At 45.2% G+C, this 24,546-nt stretch overlaps 1 protein-coding gene across 1 annotated transcript in view; it reads left to right on the top strand.

Annotated features, from left to right (window-relative positions):
- The window catches only part of LOC124017513 (integrin alpha-8-like), a gene marked incomplete at its 5' end in the record, with an annotated part of 70,702 nt that overhangs the window by 5,702 nt on the left and 40,454 nt on the right, over positions 1–24,546 (top strand). The window contains 17 exons of the mRNA XM_046332725.1: positions 1,322–1,447; positions 1,528–1,572; positions 2,052–2,095; positions 3,266–3,322; positions 3,466–3,518; positions 4,071–4,276; positions 8,820–9,017; positions 14,926–14,971; positions 15,196–15,303; positions 16,114–16,169; positions 16,439–16,596; positions 16,789–16,917; positions 17,048–17,115; positions 17,751–17,898; positions 18,188–18,280; positions 21,977–22,011; positions 22,465–22,545. Of these exons, the coding sequence (XP_046188681.1) occupies positions 1,322–1,447; positions 1,528–1,572; positions 2,052–2,095; positions 3,266–3,322; positions 3,466–3,518; positions 4,071–4,276; positions 8,820–9,017; positions 14,926–14,971; positions 15,196–15,303; positions 16,114–16,169; positions 16,439–16,596; positions 16,789–16,917; positions 17,048–17,115; positions 17,751–17,898; positions 18,188–18,280; positions 21,977–22,011; positions 22,465–22,545 (1,651 nt within the window). The remainder of the gene's footprint in view (positions 1–1,321; positions 1,448–1,527; positions 1,573–2,051; positions 2,096–3,265; positions 3,323–3,465; positions 3,519–4,070; positions 4,277–8,819; positions 9,018–14,925; positions 14,972–15,195; positions 15,304–16,113; positions 16,170–16,438; positions 16,597–16,788; positions 16,918–17,047; positions 17,116–17,750; positions 17,899–18,187; positions 18,281–21,976; positions 22,012–22,464; positions 22,546–24,546) is intronic.

Genomic DNA, 24,546 nt, shown 5'->3' with positions numbered 1-24,546 from the left:
CAGGAAATCTGATAGGCTAAGGTGCAGGCAGGGAATAGGCAGAAGGCGTCGTTAGTGAGGCAGGCAAAGACTATCATATACGGCAGGAGTAAATCACGGGAAAACCAGCGCAGAAAGACGTGTGTCACAAAACAAACAATACCTCAGTGATGGGGTGCAAAGAACTGAACCAAATAGTGTGTTATAATGACATACAGGTGTGTGAACAGGTGATCAGAATTCAGATGATTGGGATCTGGAGAGTGAGCTGCGTTCAGGGATCTACGTGTTTGAGGGTGTGAGTTGGATGCAGATGTTACAATATGCCTTCAAAATGGAGCGAGAGACAGAAGTGGATGAGAGAGAGACAGAGAGATGGATAGTCAGTGAGTATTTTTATGAGTTCATATTATGTTGTATTAATCCTTTGTTGAAGGTGGTTTATGATCTCTCTATGCCCCTGGTTTGTGTGTATAAACGTTTGTGTGTGTGTGTGTGTGTGTGTGTGTGTGTGTGCATGTCGTTGCCCTCAGCTTGGCTCAGCTTCCTGGTGTTTAAACACTTCCTCTAGATGTTTATAAAAGCTCTGAGCAGAGAGTTTATTGTCTCTAATATACAGCTATTATCACAGGTGATTATGCTGAGTTATTATGGGAAGCCTTTTATACAGCTTATTATCAGAGGATCTGAAGGAACCTCTTATACTATCAGTAATGAGGAAGTCTGCAGAGTCTCTGTAATTAGGGTTAAGAGCTGTCTGTGGAGTGTGTGTGTGCGTGTGTGTGTGGAGAGGGTCTGTTTCTGTGTCTGTGGTTACGGTCTGTGAAGAGGGTCTGTCTTGTCTGAGTAGAAGGTCTGTCTTTGTAAGTCTGTGACTTGGGTTAGGGTCTGTGTAGGTATGCGTCTGTATTTAGGCTTAGCGTCCAAGTCTGAAGGGAGTTAGGAAAAGTGGGAGTCTGAGACAGGGGCGATTTCTCTCTGCCAGGACCCACCACATTAAGGAGGATTGATGTGAGGTTGAGGGCAGCTGGAGATAAAGCAGTAGGCCTATGTTTGTCTGACCTCCCTCTCCATCGCACAGCATTTGCTACAATAGCAGAGAGCGAGAGAGAGAAAGTGTGTATGTGTGTGTCATTCTAACTCCTGCTAACGGGGTGTTTCAGTGTTCCTCAGGGAAGAGCACCTCATACCTGTGAGTTTCATAACAAATGGCAGGAAAGTGTGTGTAGGGCGTGCATGTGTGTATGATAGACTGACAGTGCAGAAGTTATTGCTCCCCATTGGGGCTGGGGTTAGCCTGTTTGTTAGTTGACCATTGTGTGTTTCTGACCTCTCTCTCCAGGTCAGGTGATGACTGCAGGCGTAGCAGAGATATTGAATGGTTACTCTCTGAAAGCCGTGCTCAGGAGGGTCCCTGGAGAGAAACACACACACGCTGCAGCTGATACCCATGACGACAGCTACCTAGGTAACACACACACACACAGTTTCATCTACACACACAAACACTCACACGCTCACTCACTAATATATCTCTCTTGTCTGCAGGTTACTCTGTGGCAGTGGGGGAATTCACAGGAGACTCAGAGCAAGGTAAAATACAACACTTTCATCTCTGTGTGTTTGGTGCTTGCAGGGTTTCAGAGGCTACTCCCATGAACCGTAACTAACTAGTAATTACACTGCAAACTAACCAAGAAATGTAACTTGCTACAAAACCATATGTTCTGCCTCCTACATCTTCCTAATTAAAACATGGCACTAAGTGCCAAACCAAAGGTTGACACATGGTTGTATTATGATTTTATTGTGGTTGTAGGCTGGTTGTGGTCTCATCTTTGAATTCCTTAAAGCTGGAGCTTGCTGGCTTGGGTTTGTGGTCTGGTCTGTACTGGGAACAGGGTTGGGGGAGGTACTCATATCAAAACCCCTCTCTATCTTTCTTCAGCTTTTAGTGTCTTCAGTCAGGGTGGCCTAGAGACAGAGCCACACTGAAAGGCAGGCATCCAGACAGGCAGACAGAAAAGCAGGCAGGCAGTGTGATGTAATGTGTGTTCCTCTCTCCTTTCCAGAGCTGATAGCTGGTGTTCCGAGAGGGGCACAGAACTTTGGATATGTAAGTACAGAATCACACGCATGTACAACAGCACACAACCACACACACACACACACACACACACACACACACACACACACACACACACACACACACACACACACACACACACACACACACACACACACACACACACACACACACACACACACACACACACACACACACACACACACACACACACACAGTATATGTAAGTATTGAATTTTTAAATTCCTGTGTGTCCAGAGAGGAAATGTTTCCAAAGTAGAATTCCATTCCGAGTTACTATCGCTTAGCAACAACAACTCCCCCCACTCTGACCACAACACAGTCCTATCTCTGTGTGTTTGTGTGTGTCCTGGACTCTCCTAAATGACACACAACTTCCTCTCCATGAGAGCTGACCCAGCCTGACCCCTTTCCCTGACACACACATGACCCCTCACCTCTAACACACAGCTCATTGCCTGCTCACACACACGCACACACATGCACACACACGCACACACACTCGCACACACTGACAGACACTGAAACCTAGATAGAGATGTATTCAGAGCAGACAAGACTGTGAGGTTGTGTCAACAGGCTCTGGGGCCGGTAGCCCTCACATTTGTGGTCAGTGGGCGTCAGGGTTAGGTCTGTTTGGCCTGATGAGACTAGAGTAGCTGTCAGCCCACGTTAAGCTTCTCAGACCTGGGAGGACAACCAGCCTGACACCCCTGAGAGAGGCGGAGGAGGGGGCCAGGGAGTTAAGTGTCTGCACATGTGTCTTTCCCTCTGTCTGCCTCTCTCTGTCTGTCATTCCGAGCGACTGTCTGTGTGTATGTCCGTCCGTCTGCTTGTCCGCCTGTCTGTTTCTCTACATTTGTTGGTGTTTTGTGTATGTGTTTGTCTCTCTAACTTTGTGAGTGCGTGCACATGTTTATGGGTGAGTGTGTGTAGCCCCTGGCTGTCTCCATGTGGTTGTTGTTGTAGGTCTTTTGAAGGAATTCCCAACCCCTCTGTCTCCCCCACATCTGGGGTTATGGAAATGGAGGGTACGGAACAGAGGAGGGGAGGGGGTAAGGCAATGGTGATGGGCTGAAGAATTCTGTTTCTATTTCAGCTCATTACATCCTGTGAATGTGTTTGCATGATGCCTGTGTGTACCCGTATTAGGTGTGTGACTCTTGTGTCCTGTTTCAGGTAGCTGTGATTAACTCCACTAATCTGACATTCATCATGAACTTCACAGGAGAGCAGGTCAGTAACACACAGTAACGTCACACACATACACATACACACATACACACACACACATACTGCTATTAATCTTTTACCTGACTACTTTATAGCACTGCTGTACATCCCTGACTGTAGAGTCATGTTGTGAAATGTTTTGTCAGATGGCTTCCTACTTTGGCTATTCTGTGGCCGTTACTGACCTCAACGGAGATGGGTGAGTTGTCTGTCTGTCTCTCTCACTTTTTCTATCACTTTCTCTCGCTCTCTCGCTCGCTCTCTCAATTTCATTTTCAATTTAAGGGGCTTAGCTTTTCTCTCTCGGTTCTCTCTGTCTGCCACTTTGCCACTTCTTCCCTCTCTTCCTGTCCCTACAGATCTTCATGGTTCTTGCAGTGAAATAATTGTTTAGTCCGAGCTAAGAATGAAGACAGTTGAGTGGGCGAGGGGTGAACGAGAGGGAGAGGATTGTTAGTATGTGTTCCAGCTGTAGCTTGTTCTCTGATTTTGATTACTGAACTCTATTTCTGGAGCCAGACCACATCCTTTCTGACATGTCTGTAGAACACACTAAGCTATGTGTGTGTGTGTGTGTGTGTGTGTGTGTGTGTGTGTGTGTGTGTGTGTGTGTGTGTGTGTGTGTGTGTGTGTGTGTGTGTGTGTGTGTGTGTGTGTGTGTGTGTGTGTGTGTGTGTGTGTGTGTGTGTGTGTGTGTGTGTGTGCTGCCCTCTGCGTGTGTCTATTCTAAAGCTGTGTATCTTTCCCCCAGGTATGATGATGTACTGGTAGGAGCACCTCTCTACATGGAGAGAGAGAGGGAGAGTAAACCCAAGGAGGTGGGCCGTGTCTACCTGTACCTCCAGCACTCCCCGCTCACCTTCTCCGAGCCCCTTCTCCTGACGGGAACACACACCTTTGGACGCTTTGGCACTGCCATCGCCCCGCTAGGAGACCTCAACCAGGACGGATACAACGGTAAGCTGTGTGTGTGTGTGTGTGTGTGTGTGTGTCTTTCCCCTCTCTTTCTTCCCGTTCAGTGTCCACTCCCAGAGGTTTTTATATGTTTCCTCTTCATCTCTGGTTGTTTGGTCTTGGAGAGCGGATATCTTATCAGATGCTCCGATGGGGGAAACCGAAGGTTCTTCAGCCAATCAGAAATTGCGGTGTTAGTGTTTCCTTGTGGAGTTCTTCCCCCACTTCCTGTACTGATGAGCGGGGTTTGAGGTGTGTGCGCGCGTGTGTGTTTGTCAGAGAGAGAGTTATTTTTAATCTCCAGATGTCAACTAAGATCTGGAAGTTTCTGTCCCGCTGCCCAGAGTTCATTCTGCCTCTCGTTGTGATTGCTTTTTAAACACACACACCAATGGAGGCAGATGAGGGGAGGACGGATCATAATAATGTCTGGAACAGAGCAAATGGATTCGCATCAAACACATATTGGATACCATTCCACTCATTCCACTCCAGCCATTACCACAAGCCTGTCCTCCTCAATTAAGGTGCCACCAACCTTCTGTGACACACACACACACACACACACACACACACACACACACACACACACACACACACACACACACACACACACACACACACACACACACACACACACACACACACACACACACACACACACACACACACACACACACTCAAACACGTTCAGGTCTGGAGCCCAAATGCTTTTCGGAGCCTCAGGCATTTCTCTGGTGAACATATGATAACAATCCTACTTAGTTATTTATGTATGTGTTTATGTTCTTAAAATGAGCCACTCTCCCTCCACTCCCTCCACACCATCATCATCATCAGTACTAAATCAATAAACCTGAATCAATGTCTATCAGTGGGGAGGCATAACTCAATCAGTCACTCAAACGCACATATAAGACAACAACCTCTCCCTCAATGTGAGCAAGACAAAGGAGCTGATCGTGGACTACAGGAAAAGGTGGGCCGAACAGTCCTCCATTAACATCCCCGGGGCTGTAGTGGAGCGGGTAGAGAGTTTCAAGTTCCTTGGTGTCCACATCACCAACAAACTATCAAGGTCCAAACACACCAAGGCCGTCGTGCCGAGGGCACAACAAAATATTTCCCCCCCTCTGTCACACAGCCTGGAGTGGTGGGTGCAGAGTCAAGCGCAGAGAGCAGAGGATAATGTGGAAAACCAGGCTTTATTGCAGCATCCACAACACAGGCCCCAAAACAACAGGCGAATATCAAAGTAAGTGTCCAACTAACAACAGGGCACAAACAGACAGGGAGCACAACACACAACAACCTTGACTAACAGAGAACAAGCTCGCACAAAAACAGGGGGCCTAACAGGCTTAAATAGTCCTGAATCAAAACTCAAACAAGAAACAGGTGCAACCAATAAGACATAACAAACAGAAAAGGAAAAGGGGATCGGTGGCAGCTAGTAGACCGGTGACGACGACCGCCGCCCAAACAGGAAGAGGAGCCACCTTCAGTGGGAGTCGTGACACCCTCAGGAGAAAAGATTTGGCATGGGTCCCCAGATCCTCAAAAAGTTCTATAGCTGCACCATCGAGAGCATCCTGACCAGTTGCATCACCGCCTGGTATGGCAACTGCTTGGCATCTGACCAAGACCTATATAATAGGTGGTGTCAGAGGAAAGCCCATAAAATTGTCAGATTCCAGTCACCCAAGTCATAGGCTGTTTCTCTGCTACCGCGCACGGCAAGCTGTACCGGAGTGCTAATTCTAGGACCAAAAGGCTCCAAACTTGGTGCGTCCCCTGTGGTACAGTTGAGCTAACGTAGGCTAATGCGATTAGCATGAGGTTGTAAGTAACAAGAACATTTCCCAGGACATAGACATATCTGATATTAGTAGAAAGCTTAAATTCTTGTTAATCTAACTGCACTGTCCAATTTACAGTAGCTATTACAGTGAATACCATGCTATTGTTTGAGGAGAGTGCAGAGTTTTGAACATAAAAAGTATTAATAAACAAATTAGGCTTATTTGGGCAGTCTTGACACAACATTTTGAACAGAAATGCAATAGTTCATTGGATCATCTAGTGGCCAAAATCTAAATTGCACCCGGGATGGAATAATACATTATGGCCTTTCTCTTGCATTTCAAAAATGATGGTACTAAAAAAAGGTTTTTTTCTTTGTATTATCTTCTATCAGATCTAATGTGTTATATTCTCCTACATTCCTTTCAAATGTTACCAATAATATGCATATCCTTTCTTCAGGGCCTGAGCTACATTCGGTTCGATTTGGGTATGTCATTTTAGGCGAATATTGAAAAAAGGGCCGATCCTTAAAAGGTTTAACAGCTTCTACCCCCAAGCCATAAGACTGCTGAACGATTAATTAAATAGCCACCGGACCATTTACATTGACCCCACCCCCACATCCTCCATTTGTTTTGCACACTGCTGCTACTCGCTGTTTATCATCTATGCATAGTCACTTCACCCCTACCTACATGTACAAATTACCTCTAACCTGTACCCCTTCACACTGACTCGGCACCTCCTGTATATAGCCTCATTATTGTTATGTTATTGTGTTACTTTTTATAATTTTTTTACTGTAGTTTATTTGGTAAATATTTTCTTAACTCTTCTTGAACTGCACTGTTGGTTAAGGGCTTGTAAGTAAGCATTTCACGGTAAGGTCTACACTTGTTGTATTCGGCACATGTGGCAAATTAAGTTTGATTTGATAAGCCTGCAAATCAAATCAAATCAAACCAAATCAAATCAAATTTTATTTGTCACATACACATGGTTAGCAGATGTTAATGCGAGTGTAGCGAAATGCTTGTGCTTCTAGTTCCGACAATGCAGTGATAACCAACAAGTAATCTAACTAACAATTCCAAAACTACTGTCTTATACACAGTGTAAGGGGATAAGGAACATGTACATAAGGATATATGAATGAGTGATGGTACAGAGCAGCATACAGTAGATGGTATCGAGTACAGTATATACATATGAGATGAGTGTGTAGACAAAGTAAACAAAGTGGCATAGTTAAAGTGGCTAGTGATACATGTGTTACATAAGGATGCAGTCGATGTTGTAGAGTACAGTATATACATATGCATATGAGATGAATAATGTAGGGTAAGTAACATTATATAAGGTAGCATTGTTTAAAGTGGCTAGTGATATATTTACATCATTTCCCATCAATTCCCATTATTAAAATGGCTGGAGTTGGGTCAGTGTCAATGACAGTGTGTTGGCAGCAGCCACTCAATGTTAGTGGTGGCTATTTAACAGTCTGATGGCCTTGAGATAGAAGCTGTTTTTCAGTCTCTCGGTCCCAGCTTTGATGCACCTGTACTGACCTCGCCTTCTGGATGATAGCGGGGTGAACAGGCAGTGGTTCGGGTGGTTGATGTCCTTGATGATCTTTATGGCCTTCCTGTAACAACGGGTGGTGTAGGTGTCCTGGAGAGCAGGTAGTTTGCCCCCGGTGATGCGTTGTGCAGTCCTCACTACCCTCTGGAGAGCCTTACGGTTGAGGGCGGAGCAGTTGCCGTACCAGGCGGTGATACAGCCCGCCAGGATGCACACACACACACACACACACGCACACACATGCATTGAGTGAACTCAAAGGCTTTTGTCCTTAGGTTGATACATCAGCCAGGGTGTGGCTGGGTTAGACTGGGAATGTGGAGGTGATCACACACAGGACAGATCAGTAGAGGATCCATTAGCCTCAGGAAACTGCAGCGCAAGCGGAGCCAGAATGGAGCTTGAATGGAGCCAGAGACTCCAGCTGTCTGAGCCACAATGGAGACTAGAGTCTGAGACACTGTGATGTTCTCCCTCCTTATCATACAGTAGTGTGTGTATATCTGTGTATGTGTGTCTCTGATTACCTCCCTCATAATCACAGAGCAGTGTAACCATGACAACCCTCTGTTTGTAGTTTTCAACTCCATTTTCCCTACAGCGAACATGATGTAGGTGGGGAGTTGCGGTGCGTGTGGGGGGGGACTAACACCTGGCAATCACTGGTGGAGGGTAACCATCGGCTGCTCACTGCCCCGAATCTCCTGCCTGTGCCTATTAGACAGTTCTACATGTTTGACATATACATTTGGACAGAGAGAGAGAGAGAGAGAGAGAGAGAGAGAGAGAGAGAGAGAGAGAGAGAGAGAGAGAGAGAGAGAGAGAGAGAGAGAGAGAGAGAGAGAGAGAGAGAGAGAGAGAGAGAGAGAGAGAGAGAGAGAGAGAGAGAGAGAGAGAGAGAGAGAGAGAGAGAGAGAGAGAGAGAGATAGTCCTAGGTAGTCTCTTTACCTCTCCCTCAGGGGCTTTCACTTGATGATGTCTAAACCATCCCTCTCCCTCTCATTTTTTTCTCTCATCCCTCTCTCCTGCTGATGTGAGCTGGTCTGCTGTATGACTTCACTTCAGAAGGCCAGCCTTATAACTCATACTGGAGTTGGTTTTGTGTTTCTATCTGTGTTTCCTACCGTCATAACCCCCCCCTCACTCTCTGTCTGATAGACGTGGCGGTGGGTTGTCCGTTTGGTGGGGAGGACCGGAGTGGCCTGGTGTTGATCTACAATGGCCAGAGAGACCTGACGGCCCGCGGCCTAACCCTCAGCCAGGAGCTCTATGGAGCCTGGGCCTCCAGTAGTGGCCTCTCCGGCTACGGCTTCACCCTGAGGGGGGACAGAGACCTGGACAACAACCATTACCCTGGTACACTCCCATGCACCTTACTTATTTTATCCTCTTTTTTCCGTTTCACTTCTCTCCTCCCTTCTTCTGGTGAAGTCGTTACTCAGGAGGGGTAGTGGGGTTACAGAGCTGTTGCCACGACGATTCTCTGAGGACTTCTTGTCCTGTCCCAGGAAGAGAGAGAGGGGGGAAGGGGGGGGCATGTGCACTAAAACATCTAAAGGAAATGTCAAAATGTTTCAACTTCATATTCATCATCTCCAGCACCACCCCAACATCAGCGTATGTGAAAATAGTGTTTCCATGTTTTGTGGAGAAAAAAAGATATGAGGGAGATAAGTGTTTCCAATGACATCATCAGTGTGCATCGTGTGATTTTAACCAATTATGAGTAGGCATTGTCTACTAATTGCCTACTAATTGTTTGATGATGTCATTGGAAACACTTATTTTCTTTATTATTTTTGCTACAAAACATAGAAACGTGCCATTTACACATATGTTCATGTTGGGATGGTGCTGAAGATGGTGAATATGAAGTTGACATTTTTTTAAATTTCCCATTGAAAGTGTTTAGTCTGTTTGCCAGATATTTCACCATAGTGTTGTAGGCCTCTAGCTGACACAGGCCTCCAATTCTTCAGAAGAACATGTTCATGTGGCTGATATTACTTTGGAGAGACTTCCTCTTTTGTGATGTCATGGTACAGATGAACATGCCACACTACAGCAATCTGAAGGGAAAGCCTGTGTCTGTATTTACATGTTCAGTCAGTGGTAGTCTGAATTGCTGTGTGAGTGTTTAAAAAGGTGATTTGAAAATGTTTTGAAGTTAAACTTTTGTATCCCTTTGTTTTCCCTTCAATTTGGAGCCATTCTAAAGGCAGCATAGTTCAGTCTTTGTACTTCTATAGACCCAGATGAAAGGCAGCCATTCTAAAGGCAGCATAGTTCAGTCTTTGTACCTCTATAGACCTTGATGAAAGGCAGCTATTCTAAAGGCAGCATAGTTCAGTCTTTGTACTTCTATAGACCCAGATGAAAGGCAGCCATTCTAAAGGCAGCATAGTTCAGTCTGTGTACTTCTATAGACCAAGCTGAAATGCAGCCATTCTAAAGGCAGCATAGTTCAGTCTTTGTACCTCTATAGACCCAGATGAAAGGCAGCCATTCTAAAGGCAGCATAGTTCAGTCTTTGTACCTCTATAGACCCAGATGAAAGGCAGCCATTCTAAAGGCAGCATAGTTCAGTCTTTGTACCTCTATAGACCCAGATGAAAGGCAGCTATTCTAAAGGCAGCATCGTTCATTCTTTGTACCTCTATAGACCCAGATGAAAGGCAGCTATTCTAAAGGCAGCATAGTTCAGTCTTTGTACCTCTATAGACCCAGATGAAAGGCAGCCATTCTAAAGGCAGCATAGTTCAGTCTTTGTACTTCTATAGACCCAGATGAAAGGCAGCCATTCTAAAGGCAGCATAGTTCAGTCTTTGTACCTCTATAGACCCAGATGAAAGGCAGCCATTCTAAAGGCAGCATAGTTCAGTCTTTGTACCTCTATAGACCCAGATGAAAGGCAGCCATTCTAAAGGCAGCATAGTTCAGTCTTTGTACCTCTATAGACCCAGATGAAAGGCAGCCATTCTAAAGGCAGCATAGTTCAGTCTTTGTACCTCTATAGACCCAGATGAAAGGCAGCCATTCTAAAGGCAGCATAGTTCAGTCTTTGTACCTCTATAGACCCAGATGAAAGGCAGCCATTCTAAAGGCAGCATAGTTCAGTCTTTGTACCTCTATAGACCCAGATGAAAGGCAGCCATTCTAAAGGCAGCATAGTTCAGTCTGTGTACTTCTATAGACCCAGATGAAAAGTATGAATTCTTATTTTATTTTTTATTTTCTTTCCATATTGTCTTCTTTCTGTAACAACAACAGATGTCCTCTGATCTCTCCATCCCACAAACAGGAAATCTTTTATAATGAAAACATCACACACGCACACACACGCTAACACACACAAACACACATACAGACACATATGCACTGCATGGCTTGTGATCAATTTCACTGGCCTCTGAGTATATGTGTTGAGTCTGTGCCAGGCTATGAACCAAAGCCAGACCATATACAGAATCACCCCACATCGAGTTACTCAGTCACACACACTGTACAAACACAATGCATATACATAAAAGCATGCAGACACACACGCGTGCGTGTTGTAACTCAGGCTTTCTAAGGCCCTCTGGGAAAGCTCTGGTAGTCGAGGGAAAGCTCCCGGGTGGCATAGCCAACACACACTCGGTCACACACACACACACACACACATATAGTCTGTCGTTAATATGTTAGTAAAGTCACACTTTGGTAAAGGACCTTCAGATGTTTCATCCTTATGGGAGGACTGCTAAGGCATCTGTGCGCCTGTTTCACGGTGTGTTTCTGTGCATATGTTTGTGTGCATAAGTCTGTTTCTATAGGTGAAGTTGTATGATCCTATAGGTACAAAACCCATGTTACTCTTAGAGAGAGAGAAGGGCGGGAGGATTAGAGAGATGGATCAGTGTTCCTGATGGATACAGTCATGTGTCTCTACCAGGAGACTCATGTGTCCAGCTGGGTATCAAACCTCGATTGTCTGCACGCCTCAAGACTGCATTAACCCACCAAGCTCAAGTCTAGACGGCATCTCTCAGAGGCAACACAAGCCTTGAGGTCTTTCACAACAAGGTTGCACATCAGCTTCTTGGAAGGAGTGTTCCTATTTAAACTAACCCTGGAGAAGTGACTGGGTCAGAGTCAGAGAGAGCAATCAGTCAGGAAAAGCAGGAGATGTCCCTAGTGCACAGAGGTTACAGCCTGCTAGACGCACACTGACCCTGGGAAGCTCTGCTGTTCCCACTCCTAGGGTTAAGGTTAAGGTCAGTTTTGTGTGTGTGTCAGGGGTCAGATGGCCTGATGGCAGGAATTATGTTCAGCGGTAGAGATCAAATGCTGTAGACATTTAACTTGCCAATCAGCAATCCCACTGACTCAGCTCTACTGAACAGAAAACACACACAGCACACACACACACACACACGCACACACACTGAACACTTTGACAGTGGACACACTGAACACTTTGACAGTGGACACACTGAACACTGGTTCTAAAGAGAGCTCATACAGAAGTTTGAAGCAGCCAGTCTCTGACAGGTCGTGTAAACGTTGGATGGCAGCCATATTTCTCAGAGCAGGAGTCCGGACTGGCCTAGAGGTTTAGTTACTCAGCATACCCCAAAGGTACACTTACTCCAAATGTGTGCCTGTATGTGCGTGTGTTTACATACTAACCTCAAATCAGTGGTGGCAGGCATGTTTTTATCAGTGTGGAAATATGATTGACTTGGAAGGGGAAAGTGTGCCATAGGCTATGTTTTATTTACCCCAAATCAGCCTCTGTGTCAGTAGCACTTTTCAGAGGGAAAAGAACGGCTGGGTAAGGAGTACAGATGTACCTATGGGAGGAACATGCACTCGCGCGCACACACACACACACACTTAGGCACGCACCAGAGGAGGTTGGTGGCACCTTAATTGGGGAGGACATGCTTATGGTAGTGACTGCAGCGGAATCTGTGGAATGGTATCAGATACATCAAACACATGTTCTCCAGTTGTTTGATGCCATTCCATTCACTCCATTCCGGCCATTATTATGAGCCGTCCTCCCCTCAGCAGCCTCCACTGGCACGCACGTATGCACACATACACCTACGGAGTAGTGGGGTTGGAGTGTAAGACGGACAGATCCAGGACTTTGGAATGAGAGCAGCATTCTTCTGTTGGAAGTTTGGGTCCCTGAGGCTGAGCTGATGTTTGGACTGTACTTTGTGTGTGTGTGTGTGTGTGTGTGTGTGTGTGTGTGTGTGTGCGGTTAGATCTGCCTGCTGAAAGCACACCTTAGCTCTGATGACTTTTACAGACTGTGGTTGAAAGGCCAAGTGCTTTAGCTGCTGTCCTCTTTCCTCCTCTCTGCCTCGTTCCCCCTCTTCCTCCTTTCCCCCTTTCCACCTTCCCTCCTCACCTCTACCTTTCCAACTGCCCCCCGTACCCCACAGACAGCTAGAGGTCCCACTTCTCTCTCACACACACACACACACACACACACACACACACACACACACACACACACACACACACACACACACACACACACACACACACACACACACACACACACACACACACACACTGGGGGCTAGGGTGTAATGTTGTGGTTTCAGAGGACCAGCAGGCTAAGGCACTCTCACTGACAGCAAAAACAGATGGACCACTCCTACATTCAATTTAGACTCACGCTCACTTAAACACGCGCGCACACACAAGAACACACACGCATACAGAGGCAAATGCATGTGTGCACACACGCACACATACACACACTCAATAGATCTTATTTGACTCTAATAGTTTAACCATTTAAACAGATGTCACTCACAGTGTGCATGGGTGTGTCACACTCTAGCCCTCTATCAGCATCTCAGCATTTCATTTGATGGATAGCCAGGTATGTATATTCCCAACAGATTAGAGGCTATCTGAGGAGGATTTCTCGACTTGACTGTTACTAGTAAACTAGAAACAACCTCTCTGTCACGTGTCTTCAAAACCACATTTTTCCCCATTCACTAGACCAATGGAACTAGAGAGCTCAGAACTCTTTCAAACAGAACTGCAGAGGTCAGAACTAATGAGCTTAACCAGTCCCATTGATATATTAACATGAGTAAATTTAGCCTCTGACCCTCAGCCTCATTGATATTAGCATGACTTACCTTACTTAGCCTCTGACCCTCAGCCTCATTGATATTAGCATGACTTATCTTAGCCTCTGACCCTCAGCCTCATTGATATTAGCATGACTTGTCTTAGCCTCAGTCCCAGTGCTGTATCAGCTTCAGAGCTTAGCTTAACCTCTGTCTTCCAGTGACAGGACTAGCTAGATCTATGGTTGGGGGTCAGTCCTGTGTTAGCGTTGTGTTAGCTTAGTGTGTCTGGCAGGGAAGGCTTGTATTGATTAAGTCTCTTTCCCACTGCGGTTTCAGACTTTCAGTCAATGTGTGTGTGTGTGTGTGTGTGTGTGTGTGTGTGTGTGTGTGTGTGTGTGTGTGTGTGTGTGTGTGTGTGTGTGTGTGTGTGTGTGTGTGTGTGTGTGTGTGTGTGTGTGTGTGTGTGTGTGTGTGTGTGTGTGTGTGTGTGTGTGTGTGTGTGTGAGAGAGAGAGTGGTATGTCTCCCATGACCACACTCATTAAAGTGCAGCTCTATTTTAAACAAAGACCCAATTAAGACTCTTCATCTTCAAAACACATAAACACAAATTAACTGAGTAGAGCACTGGACAAGTTGTGTAGCTGCTATAGACTGACTGGTTGTATAAGGCACATGATTATAGTAAGGTGAGGGAATGTTCTTGTTGTGTAGCAGAGGTTTCTGATTGGACCAATGGGAATGTTCTAATGGAGCTGGAATGTGCCGTGGGGTCTCTCCGTTGACACACACACACACACACACACACACACACACACACACACACACACACACACACACACACACACACACACACACACACACACACACACACAGACACACACACACACACAGACACACACAGACACACACACACTGTGTTCCTATTTTGATAGTTACATTCTGAACCAAAATAGTGCTGCAAAAATAGTTATATTCACTACTCAAAGCTGGTACAGACTAAATGTGTTTGTGCATGTGTGTGTATCTGTGTCAGTGTGTGTAAAACGTGAGAGGTCTGTGCTTGATGAAGATTGCTGGAGACCTTGAAATCAGTCCCATCTGTGCGTTTCTTTGAAGCTCATGCAGTCTCCCTGTATTGCTCTCTCTCTTTCTTCTCTCTCTCTTTCACTGTAGATCTGATAGTGGGAGCATTTGGTAAAGGGGAGGTGTCGGTGTACAGGTAAGATATCTAATTATCTGATTGGCTAGACTACATTGTTTCATGTATCAGATTGGCTGCTAGTTTACAACGGTGAGATTAAGTGTGTGTGTGTGTGTGTGTGTGTGTGTGTGTGTGTGTGTGTGTGTGTGTGTGTGTGTGTGTGTGTGTGTGTGTGTGTGTGTGTGTGTGTGTGTGTGTGTGTGTGTGTGTGTGTGTGTGTGTGTGTGTGTGTGTGTGTGTAGGGCTCGTCCTGTAGTGTCAGTGGAGGCAGAGATGATCCTGACTCCTAGAATCCTGAACCCTGATGACCGATCCTGCCTCCTGACAGAATCTGATACCATGGTGACCTGGTGAGTAGACACACACACACACACACACACACACACACACACACACACACACACACACACACACACACACACACACACACACACACACACACACACACACACACACACACAGTCACTAGGTAACCTAGTGAGTGGCAGACAATTGACCAATAGGGTGGTTTTTAGGCTATGTGTGTTGGCAGGACAGAGACATGGTGTGTTTGGGCAGATTGACAGACGGCACCAAACTGTGGAATTCTGTAAAAACAAACACAGCTGATTGAAATAAACCATCAGACCGGCTGGAGGAACGAGACAGGACACAACAACACATGTACTATTAGGGAGTTTTTAGGACTGTCTGGGATTGCTGCTTTTATTTTATTGAATAGTTGTTTTATTGAGAGCTTTGGCCAGTTGAGGAGTTTTTCTGGTTGTTTTGGGAGACTGAGAGGACGAGCAGTAAAGAGGAAGTTTTTCTTCTAATTGGTGCTCATTGTTCTGTCCTGAGTGGTTCTGGTTGGCAGGCATCTCACTGCTAGAGAACGTGTGTGTGTGTGTGTGTGTGTGTGTGTGTGTGTGTGTGTGTGTGTGTGTGTGTGTGTGTGTGTGTGTGTGTGTGTGTGTGTGTGTGTGTGTGTGTGTGTGTGTGTGTGTGTGTGTGTGTGTGTGTGTGTGTGTGTGTGTGTGTGTGTGTGTGTGTGTGTGTGTGAGATTGAGATTGAGATTGAGATGAGCGCGTGCAAACACACACTGACATACAGAGGAGCAATTTTTTTTATCCTGTCTCAATCTCCCATGTCTCTCTACCTCTCTCTCTCTGTTATCCAGTCTAAGGGTAGATATTTGTGCAAAGGTGAGCGGTGTGGGGATCCCAGACTCTGTAGGTAAGTAGCTCTGACTGGGGATGAAGAGGGGGAGGGAGAGGTTTATGCATAAGTTAGTGTTAGAGATGCTAACTGTATGAATGCATTGTTTCCACTGGCTAATGATGCTCTGTAGAAACTAAAAGGGATAAAGTAGACCATACCCATGGTTCCCTCCTGCACACCAGATGAGAATACACACACACTTCTGCACACGATGGGACCATATGGAACCCCTCCTCACTCACTCACTCTCTCCCTGCATCCCCTCTCTCCTCCACCTCTCCCAGTCCTGAATGCAGAGCTGCAACTGGATTGGCTTAAAGGTGTGAGGGGCGGAGTTAAGAGAGTTTATTTCCTGGATTCCCATCAGCCCCAGCACACAGGGGTCCTAACGCTTGGCCACAGCCGTCCTCACTCCTGCCTGAACTATACTGTCTACCTACGAGTAAGTCAAACACACTCCTCTGCCAAAAAAAAATGAATTTTAGTTTTTTTTTAAAGAAAAGAGGCAAACATCCTTGCTATGTTTGGACAAGATCCTCTCAAAATATCTGTCAACTCAGCTGAACCTGTTTTTGGACTAGTTATTGTGTTCTAGTGAACAAACGTTGTGTTACTCTCTCTCTGTCCCTCTCAGGGGGAGGATGAGTTTAGGGATAAATTGACTCCCATCTCATTGGCTCTGAACTACAGTTTAGCCCCTCCTTCCAACCTGGACCTCCCCCCTGTCCTCAACCGTTACAGCAGTAGCTTCCTGCAGGAACAGGTGTGTGTGTGTGTGGGCTCTCTTTCTCATCCAATCAAGACCACTTACAGCATATCGTTAGACTCGCCCTGAACCCCCGTCCCCCGTCCCCCGTCCCCATCGGTCTCTCCCTTTCTCCTTTATTTCTCAGGCATATATTCTGCTGGACTGTGGGGAAGACAACGAGTGTATTCCAGACCTCCAGCTATCTGCAAGCATGTAAGTATGTACTGTATGTAACATGTGTAGCATATACGTCAACATGAAGCCGTTACGGTCTCATTTTAAAAACAGTAGTTAAGTAACCTTACTGATATAGTGGTGTGTTATGCCTTGTGGTGTGTTGTGCCCTGACCTGCCAAGTGAGGCATGCTGATTCAGAAAAGTCCTTGTCAACCTGTAAACTTTCAACGTATGTACATACTCAAACACATTCATACACACACTCACACGCGCACACCTAAACAAAGGCTAGGACTGTGTTACAGCACGCAAGGAGAGAAGTTTGCTCTCTAATTGTTTACATTAGCAAGAGAGAGAGAGTGTGTGTGTGTGTGTGTGTGTGTGTGTGTGTGTGTGTGTGTGTGTGTGTGTGTGTGTGTGTGTGTGTGTGTGTGTGTGTGTGTGTGTGTGTGTGTGTGTGTGTGTGTGTGTGTGTGTGTGTGTGTGTGTGTGTGTGTGTGTGTGTTTCTTCTGTTTTCATCTGTATGCAGTTGCCATGGCAGGCTAACACAAACCCTGTCATTCTCCTCTGACTGATACACACACACACACACACACACACACTCCAACCTCTACTGTTTGACATAGTATTGACTTGTTTATTTCTCTCTCCTGCACACACACAAACACAGAGACCGTACAGAGCTGGTGGTCGGGGATGACAACCTGGTCATGTTGACCATAAACGCGGTTAACAAAGGAGAGGGGGCATATGAGACTGAGTTACACACACTCCTACCCCCTGAGGCTGATTACATAGGAGTGGAACGCAGGATAGAGGTGAGAACACACATTCCCACACACACTTCCACCCCCCCACACTGGCCCCAACCCTAGACCAGCTCAACTAGACCCTACCGCCTTGCTGACCTCTTTACCATTACATTACATCCTGTTGACAACGTCAGGGTTTTTTCTCTAGAGAGTGAGTGAATGAATGTGTAATGGGACCCTAAGATGGATGAGATGAGGTTGTTACTGTCAGAACATTCTTCACTCTTCCTCTCCTCCCTTCCCCCACATATCACCTCTCTGCCACCCTCTCCCTTCCACTTCCTCTCCTCTCCAGGCTCTATCCAGGTTGAACTGTGAGTACAGGATGGTGAATGACTCCAGACTGGTGGTGTGTGACCTGGGGAACCCTATGGTTGCCGGAACAGAAGTAAGTCCAACACACACACACACACACACACACACACACACACAAAAGAACACAAAAAATACACACACGCACATGTACCCGCTCTGACCTCCCCTCTACTTGGAAACAACCACTTCCTGTCCAAACAGGAAGCTGTCACTCAGATACAGTGGTGCTGATTGATAGTTACCATGCTGAAGGATCACCCAGATACCCTGTGCCCCACTGAGTCCCACACTCTGATGCTGTCTGTGGGTATTTCTGTGTGTGTTAATCCATTCGCCCTTGCATGACACATCCAGGAAGCACAGGCTTTGTAAAGTAAAGAGTGGTCCCATCTGACATGTAACTCTACCCTGTGTTTCTGTAACCGCTCTGTGTGTGTGTGTGTGTGTGTGTGTGTGTGTGTGTGTGTGTGTGTGTGTGTGTGTGTGTGTGTGTGTGTGTGTGTGTGTGTGTGTGTGTGTGTGTGTGTGTGTGTGTGTGTGTGTGTGTGTGTGTGTGTGTGTATACGTGGCTACATGCATGCGTGTGTGTGTTGTGACCCTGAGAGTGGTATTTGTTAGCTCTAGAAGCGACACACGTGTGTGCACGTCAGCTCTCCTTCAGACCAGATGTTTCCCAGACATACTTACCCTTGCCCCTTTGGACCTGTAGGAATTCATGAGCTTTTATAGAATAAACACACACACACACACACTAATCATACAGCCGGAGTAACAACGCTTGTAGACCATTTTGAATGTATCTTTTTCTCATTCTAATATTTTTGAGTCAAGCCTCTAAAATGCAGACTGCCTCGCCATGTTTCTTTAAAACGTTGTGTATTGTCAGCATTTTTTGTATTTTATTAGGATCCCCATTAGCTGGTGCTAAAAGCAGCAGCTACTCTTCCGGGGGTCAACAAGCATAGCGGTGAAAACAGACACTTGTTTATGGGTAACATTCCAGGTGGCAGGGCTGCCGGAAAATGTGTAGCGAGGCAGCATTTGCCACAGCACTTTTCAATCACTTTTGATTTAGTTGAATAAAATATATCTACGCAAAGTGTAAAAGAAAAGGGGCAAAGTGCTGTTTTTTAGACCGATTTGCGTCATGATTTGTCTGTCTTTCACACCAAAGTGCTGCTACAGGCTCTTTGTGTGTCTTGACCAATCAGATTAATGCTCAAGGCGCTCTCCACTTTCCTCTGGTATTTATTTAGCGAGCTGATAGCACATCACTCCCAACAGACACAAGCAAAAAACTCTTACATCAATGGAGCAGCCTTTACTCCTAAACATTAGCGATCTGACGTGTTGCATGGTAACGAGACACTTTTTGAGTCTGATCCACTGTAGGCTACTAACAGCAGCTGCATAGTCAGGCCTCCTATGGGCGCTGTCCCTCTGGCCAGGGTAAACAAAGTGGTAACGTAGTGTGGGCTATTTATAACCCAATAGTATTACATTTGGTTTATATTTAAACTTGGGCTAACCTAGACTTTTTCAATCCAAGAGTATAAACTTGAATGAATCATTAAACACAGTAGCTGACATAGACTGTGAGTACAGTTTTACCTGGTTAGGTTACCAGATCAGGAAAAATGATGTACCCCAGAATTTTGTTTTCCGCTACACCACTCTGGGGCCTGTGGTGCCACCTCTGCCAGACGATCAGCATGTATAATGTGAACAGAAACGGCCCCTCCACAGAGCCCTGTGGAACACCATATATAGCCTTGGAGCAATCAGAGGTCTCACTGGGCAGAAAAATAAATTGATACCTGTCTGTTAGTTTGGTCAACAGCGTCAATCCCTGCTCTTACATCAAGGAATGTGAGAACAGTCACAGAGCCTCGGTCGTTTATTGGTCGATGCATTAGATCATTTCCTTGACAAACGCTGTCTCTGTACTATGGTGGGTTCTACAGTACATCCAGGTTAGACAGTTTTACAGTGGTGCTGGGGCTGTTCAGAATATGGGAGAGAAGTGACAGGAAATAAATGTTTTCCAGATTTGGGGAGAGAGATATATTTGGGTCACTTTGTCTGTCTCTCTCTCTTTCTCTCAGCCTGGGGACCTCAGTGATTTAGACCCATTTGGTCTTTCGTCGTCTCTGTTGAGTTGTTCTGATTCTCTCTCTGATGTGCAATAAAGTCTCTGACTTTGGAGTCCTAATGAGTTTCCACCCTCAGGCTTCTCCCTTGTAGTTTTAGCGAGTGTTTTAAGAGTTTCCGGCATTGTCTAACATGTTGTTCATGACAACATTATTACACAAACACAAGAAGCCATTATCATACTCATGGTTATGAACTAAGCCCTCCACGTGGTGTGAGTTAAGCAAGGGTAGAGGGGGGTTTAACTGGGGTCTAGAGGGGAAGGGATCGGGTCTGTCTCAGCCCACAGATCTGTACTGATCCTCCAACTGAGACACACACACAGAATACAGATACGTAACCCAGATACACACACCATGGCCAGGTTCTGGTTAGCTTTCACAATGGGAAACTCTACATGGGGTTAGAAGGCTGCTCACTTTAACTGAACACTGACATAGACTTTGATTCGTCTCTCTCTGACTCTGTCTCCGTCCCTCTCCCTTTGTCTCTCTGTCCCTCTCTCTTTGACTCTCTGTCTCTGTCCCTCTCTCTCTGACTCTCTGTCTCTGTCTCTCTCTGACTCTCTGTCTCTGTCCCTCTCCCTTTGTCTCTCTGTCCCTCTCTCTTTGACTCTCTGTCTCTGTCCCTCTCTCTCTGACTCTCTGTCTCTGTCCCTCTCTCTCTGACTCTCTGTCTCTGTCCCTCTCCCTTTGTCTCTCTGTCCCTTTCTCTTTGACTCTCTGTCTCTGTCCCTCTCTCTCTGACTCTCTGTCTCTGTCCTCTCCCTTTGTCTCTCTGTCCCCTCTCTTTGACTCTCTGTCTCTGTCCCTCTCTCTGACTCTCTGTCTCTGTCCCTCTCTCTTTGTCTCTCTGTCTCTGTCCCTCTCCTTTGTCTCTCTGTCCTCTCTCTCTGACTCTCTGTCTCCGTCCCTCTCCCTTTGTCTCTCTGTCCCTCTCTCTTTGACTCTCTGTCTCTGTCCCTCTCTCTCTGACTCTCTGTCTCTGTCCCTCTCTCTTTGTCTCTCTGTCCCTCTCTCTCTGACTCTCTGTATCTGTCCCTGTCTCTTTGTCTCTCTGTCCCTCTCTCTTTGACTCTCTGTCTCTGTCCCTCTCTCTCTGACTCTCTGTCTCTGTCCCTCTCTCTTTGACTCTCTGTCTCTGTCCCTCTCTCTCTGACTCTCTGTCTCTGTCCCTCTCTCTTTGTCTCTCTGTCTCTGTCCCTCTCCCTTTGTCTCTCTGTCCCTCTCTCTTTGACTCTCTGTCTCTGTCCCTCTCTCTCTGACTCTCTGTCTCTGTCCCTCTCTCTTTGTCTCTCTGTCTCTGTCCTCTCCCTTGTCTCTCTGTCCCTCTCTTTGACTCTCTGTCTCTGTCCCTCTCTGACTCTCTGTCTCTGTCCCTCTCTTTGTCTCTCTGTCTCTGTCCCTCTCCCTTTGTCTCTCTGTCCCTCTCTCTTTGACTCTCTGTCTCTGTCCCTCTCTCTCTGACTGTCTCTGTCTCTCTCTGACTCTCTGTCTCCCTCTTTGTCTGACTCTCTGTCTCTGTCCCTCTCTCTTTGTCTCTCTGTCCCTGTCTCTTTGTCTCTCTGTCCTGTCTCTGGTTTCTCTGTCTCCAGGACACCTGTCCAAAGGCTGGATGATGCCGGTCCTCACACTTTGACCTACAGATCCACAGGTGACACACACACACACACACACACACCACACACACACACACACACACACACACACACACACACACACACACACACACACACACACACACACACACACACACACACACACACACACACACACACACACACACACACACACACACACACACACACACACACACACACACACACTGCTGAAGAGCTGTGACACACATAACTGTAAAAAGGAACCTCTGTCAGAATTCTGAGTATTTCTGTGGCTTTCCCAAACAAAGAGCGTCGAGACAGATGACCGGAGGAAAACAGACGAGACAAAACATTGACTGTTCACCTCGCCACAAACACATGGTCACTCACTCATTTACTCACACACGCGCGCATGCACACACACCATACATCGCCACCATACATCGCCATGGTGAAGACATTACATCCAAACATCTTTACTGACTCGTGTGCCTCTTATCTTACAGTTCAAACAAAGACAGCTCCAAGAGCAACCCAGTCAGTCTGTCTCTCTCCATCTCTGCCAGAGCTCAGCTAGACCTGAGGGGGTGAGTGATACATCTCTGTTCTGGTTGATCTTTTCTCTAACCCTGTGACAGTAGAATATCTTTGCTCTGTTTGATGCACTCTGTTGTCATACAGTGTATCTCTTTGTCTCATGCCATGTAGGTGAGGCAGGTTCATATAGTTTGCTGTATTTCTATTGCTCAGTGTGGTTGAGTCTGTGTATGTTAATCATCTATGTGTATGTTAGTCTGTGTATGTTAATCATCTATGTGTATGTTAGTCTGTGTATGTTAATCATCTATGTGTATGTTAGTCTGTGTATATTATTCTGTGTATGTTAATCATCTATGTGTATGTTAGTCTGTGTATGTTAGTCTGTGTATGGTAATCATCTATGTGTATGTTAGTCTGTGTATGTTAGTCTGTGTATGTTAGTCTGTGTATGGTAATCATCTATGTGTATGTTAATCATCTATGTGTATGTTAGTCTGTGTATGTTAGTCTGTGTATGTTAATCATCTATGTGTATGTTAGTCTGTGTATGTTAGTCTGTGTATGTTAATCATCTATGTGTATGTTAGTCTGTGTATGTTAATCATCTATGTGTATGTTAGTCTGTGTATGTTAGTCTGTGTATGGTAATCATCTATGTGTATGTTAGTCTGTGTATGGTAATCATCTATATGTATGTTAGTCTGTTTATGGTAATCATCTATGTGTATGTTAGTCTGTGTATGGTAATCATCTATGTGTATGTTAGTCTGTGTATGGTAATCATCTATATGTATGTTAGTCTGTGTATGGTAATCATCTATGTGTATGTTAGTCTGTGTATGTTAGTCTGTGTATGGTAATCATCTATGTGTATGTTAGTCTGTGTATGGTAATCATCTATGTGTATGTTAGTCTGTGTATGGTAATCATCTATGTGTATGTTAGTCTGTGTATGGTAATCATCTATGTGTATGTTAGTCTGTGTATGGTAATCATCTATGTGTATGTTAGTCTGTGTATGTTAGTCTGTGTATGGTAATCATCTATGTGTATGTTAGTCTGTATATGGTAATCATCTATGTGTATGTTAGTCGGTGTATGTTAGTCTGTGTATGGTAATCATCTATGTGTATGTTAGTCTGTGTATGGTAATCATCTATGTGTATGTTAGTCTGTGTATGGTAATCATCTATGTGTATGTTAGTCTGTGTATGGTAATCATCTATGTGTATGGTAATCATCTATGTGTATGTTAGTCTGTGTATGGTAATCATCTATGTGTATGTTAGTCTGTGTATGGTAATCATCTATATGTATGTTAGTCTGTGTATGGTAATCATCTATGTGTATGTTAGTCTGTGTATGTTAGTCTGTGTATGGTAATCATCTATGTGTATGTTAGTCTGTGTATGGTAATCATCTATGTGTATGTTAATCATCTATATGTATGTTAGTCTGTGTATGTTAGTCATCTATGTGTATGTTAGTCTGTGTATGTTAATCATCTATGTGTATGTTAGTCTGTGTATGTTAGTCTGTGTATGGTAATCATCTATGTGTATGTTAGTCTGTGTATGGTAATCATCTATGTGTATATTAGTCTGTGTATGGTAATCATCTATGTGTATGTTATTCTGTGTATGGTAATCATCTATGTGTATGTTAGTCTGTGTATATTAGTCTGTGTATGTTAATTATCTATGTGTATGTTAGTCTGTGTATGTTAATCATCTATGTGTATGTTAGTCTGTGTATGTTAATCATCTATGTGTATGTTAGTCTGTGTATATTAGTCTGTGTATGTTAATCATCTATGTGTATGTTAGTCTGTGTATGGTAATCATCTATGTGTATGGTAATCATCTATGTGTATGTTAGTCTGTGTATGTTAATCATCTATGTGTATGTTAGTCTGTGTATGTTAATCATCTATGTGTATGTTAGACTGTGTATGGTAATCATCTATGTGTATGTTAGTCTGTGTATATTAGTCTGTGTATGTTAATCATCTATGTGTATGTTAGTCTGTGTATGTTAATCATCTATGT

Source organism: Oncorhynchus gorbuscha, unplaced genomic scaffold, assembly GCF_021184085.1.
Source record: "Oncorhynchus gorbuscha isolate QuinsamMale2020 ecotype Even-year unplaced genomic scaffold, OgorEven_v1.0 Un_scaffold_2625, whole genome shotgun sequence".
NCBI lineage: Eukaryota > Metazoa > Chordata > Actinopteri > Salmoniformes > Salmonidae > Oncorhynchus > Oncorhynchus gorbuscha.
Note: the sequence above shows the minus strand (reverse complement) of the source record. Positions and strands in the feature narration are given on the sequence as shown.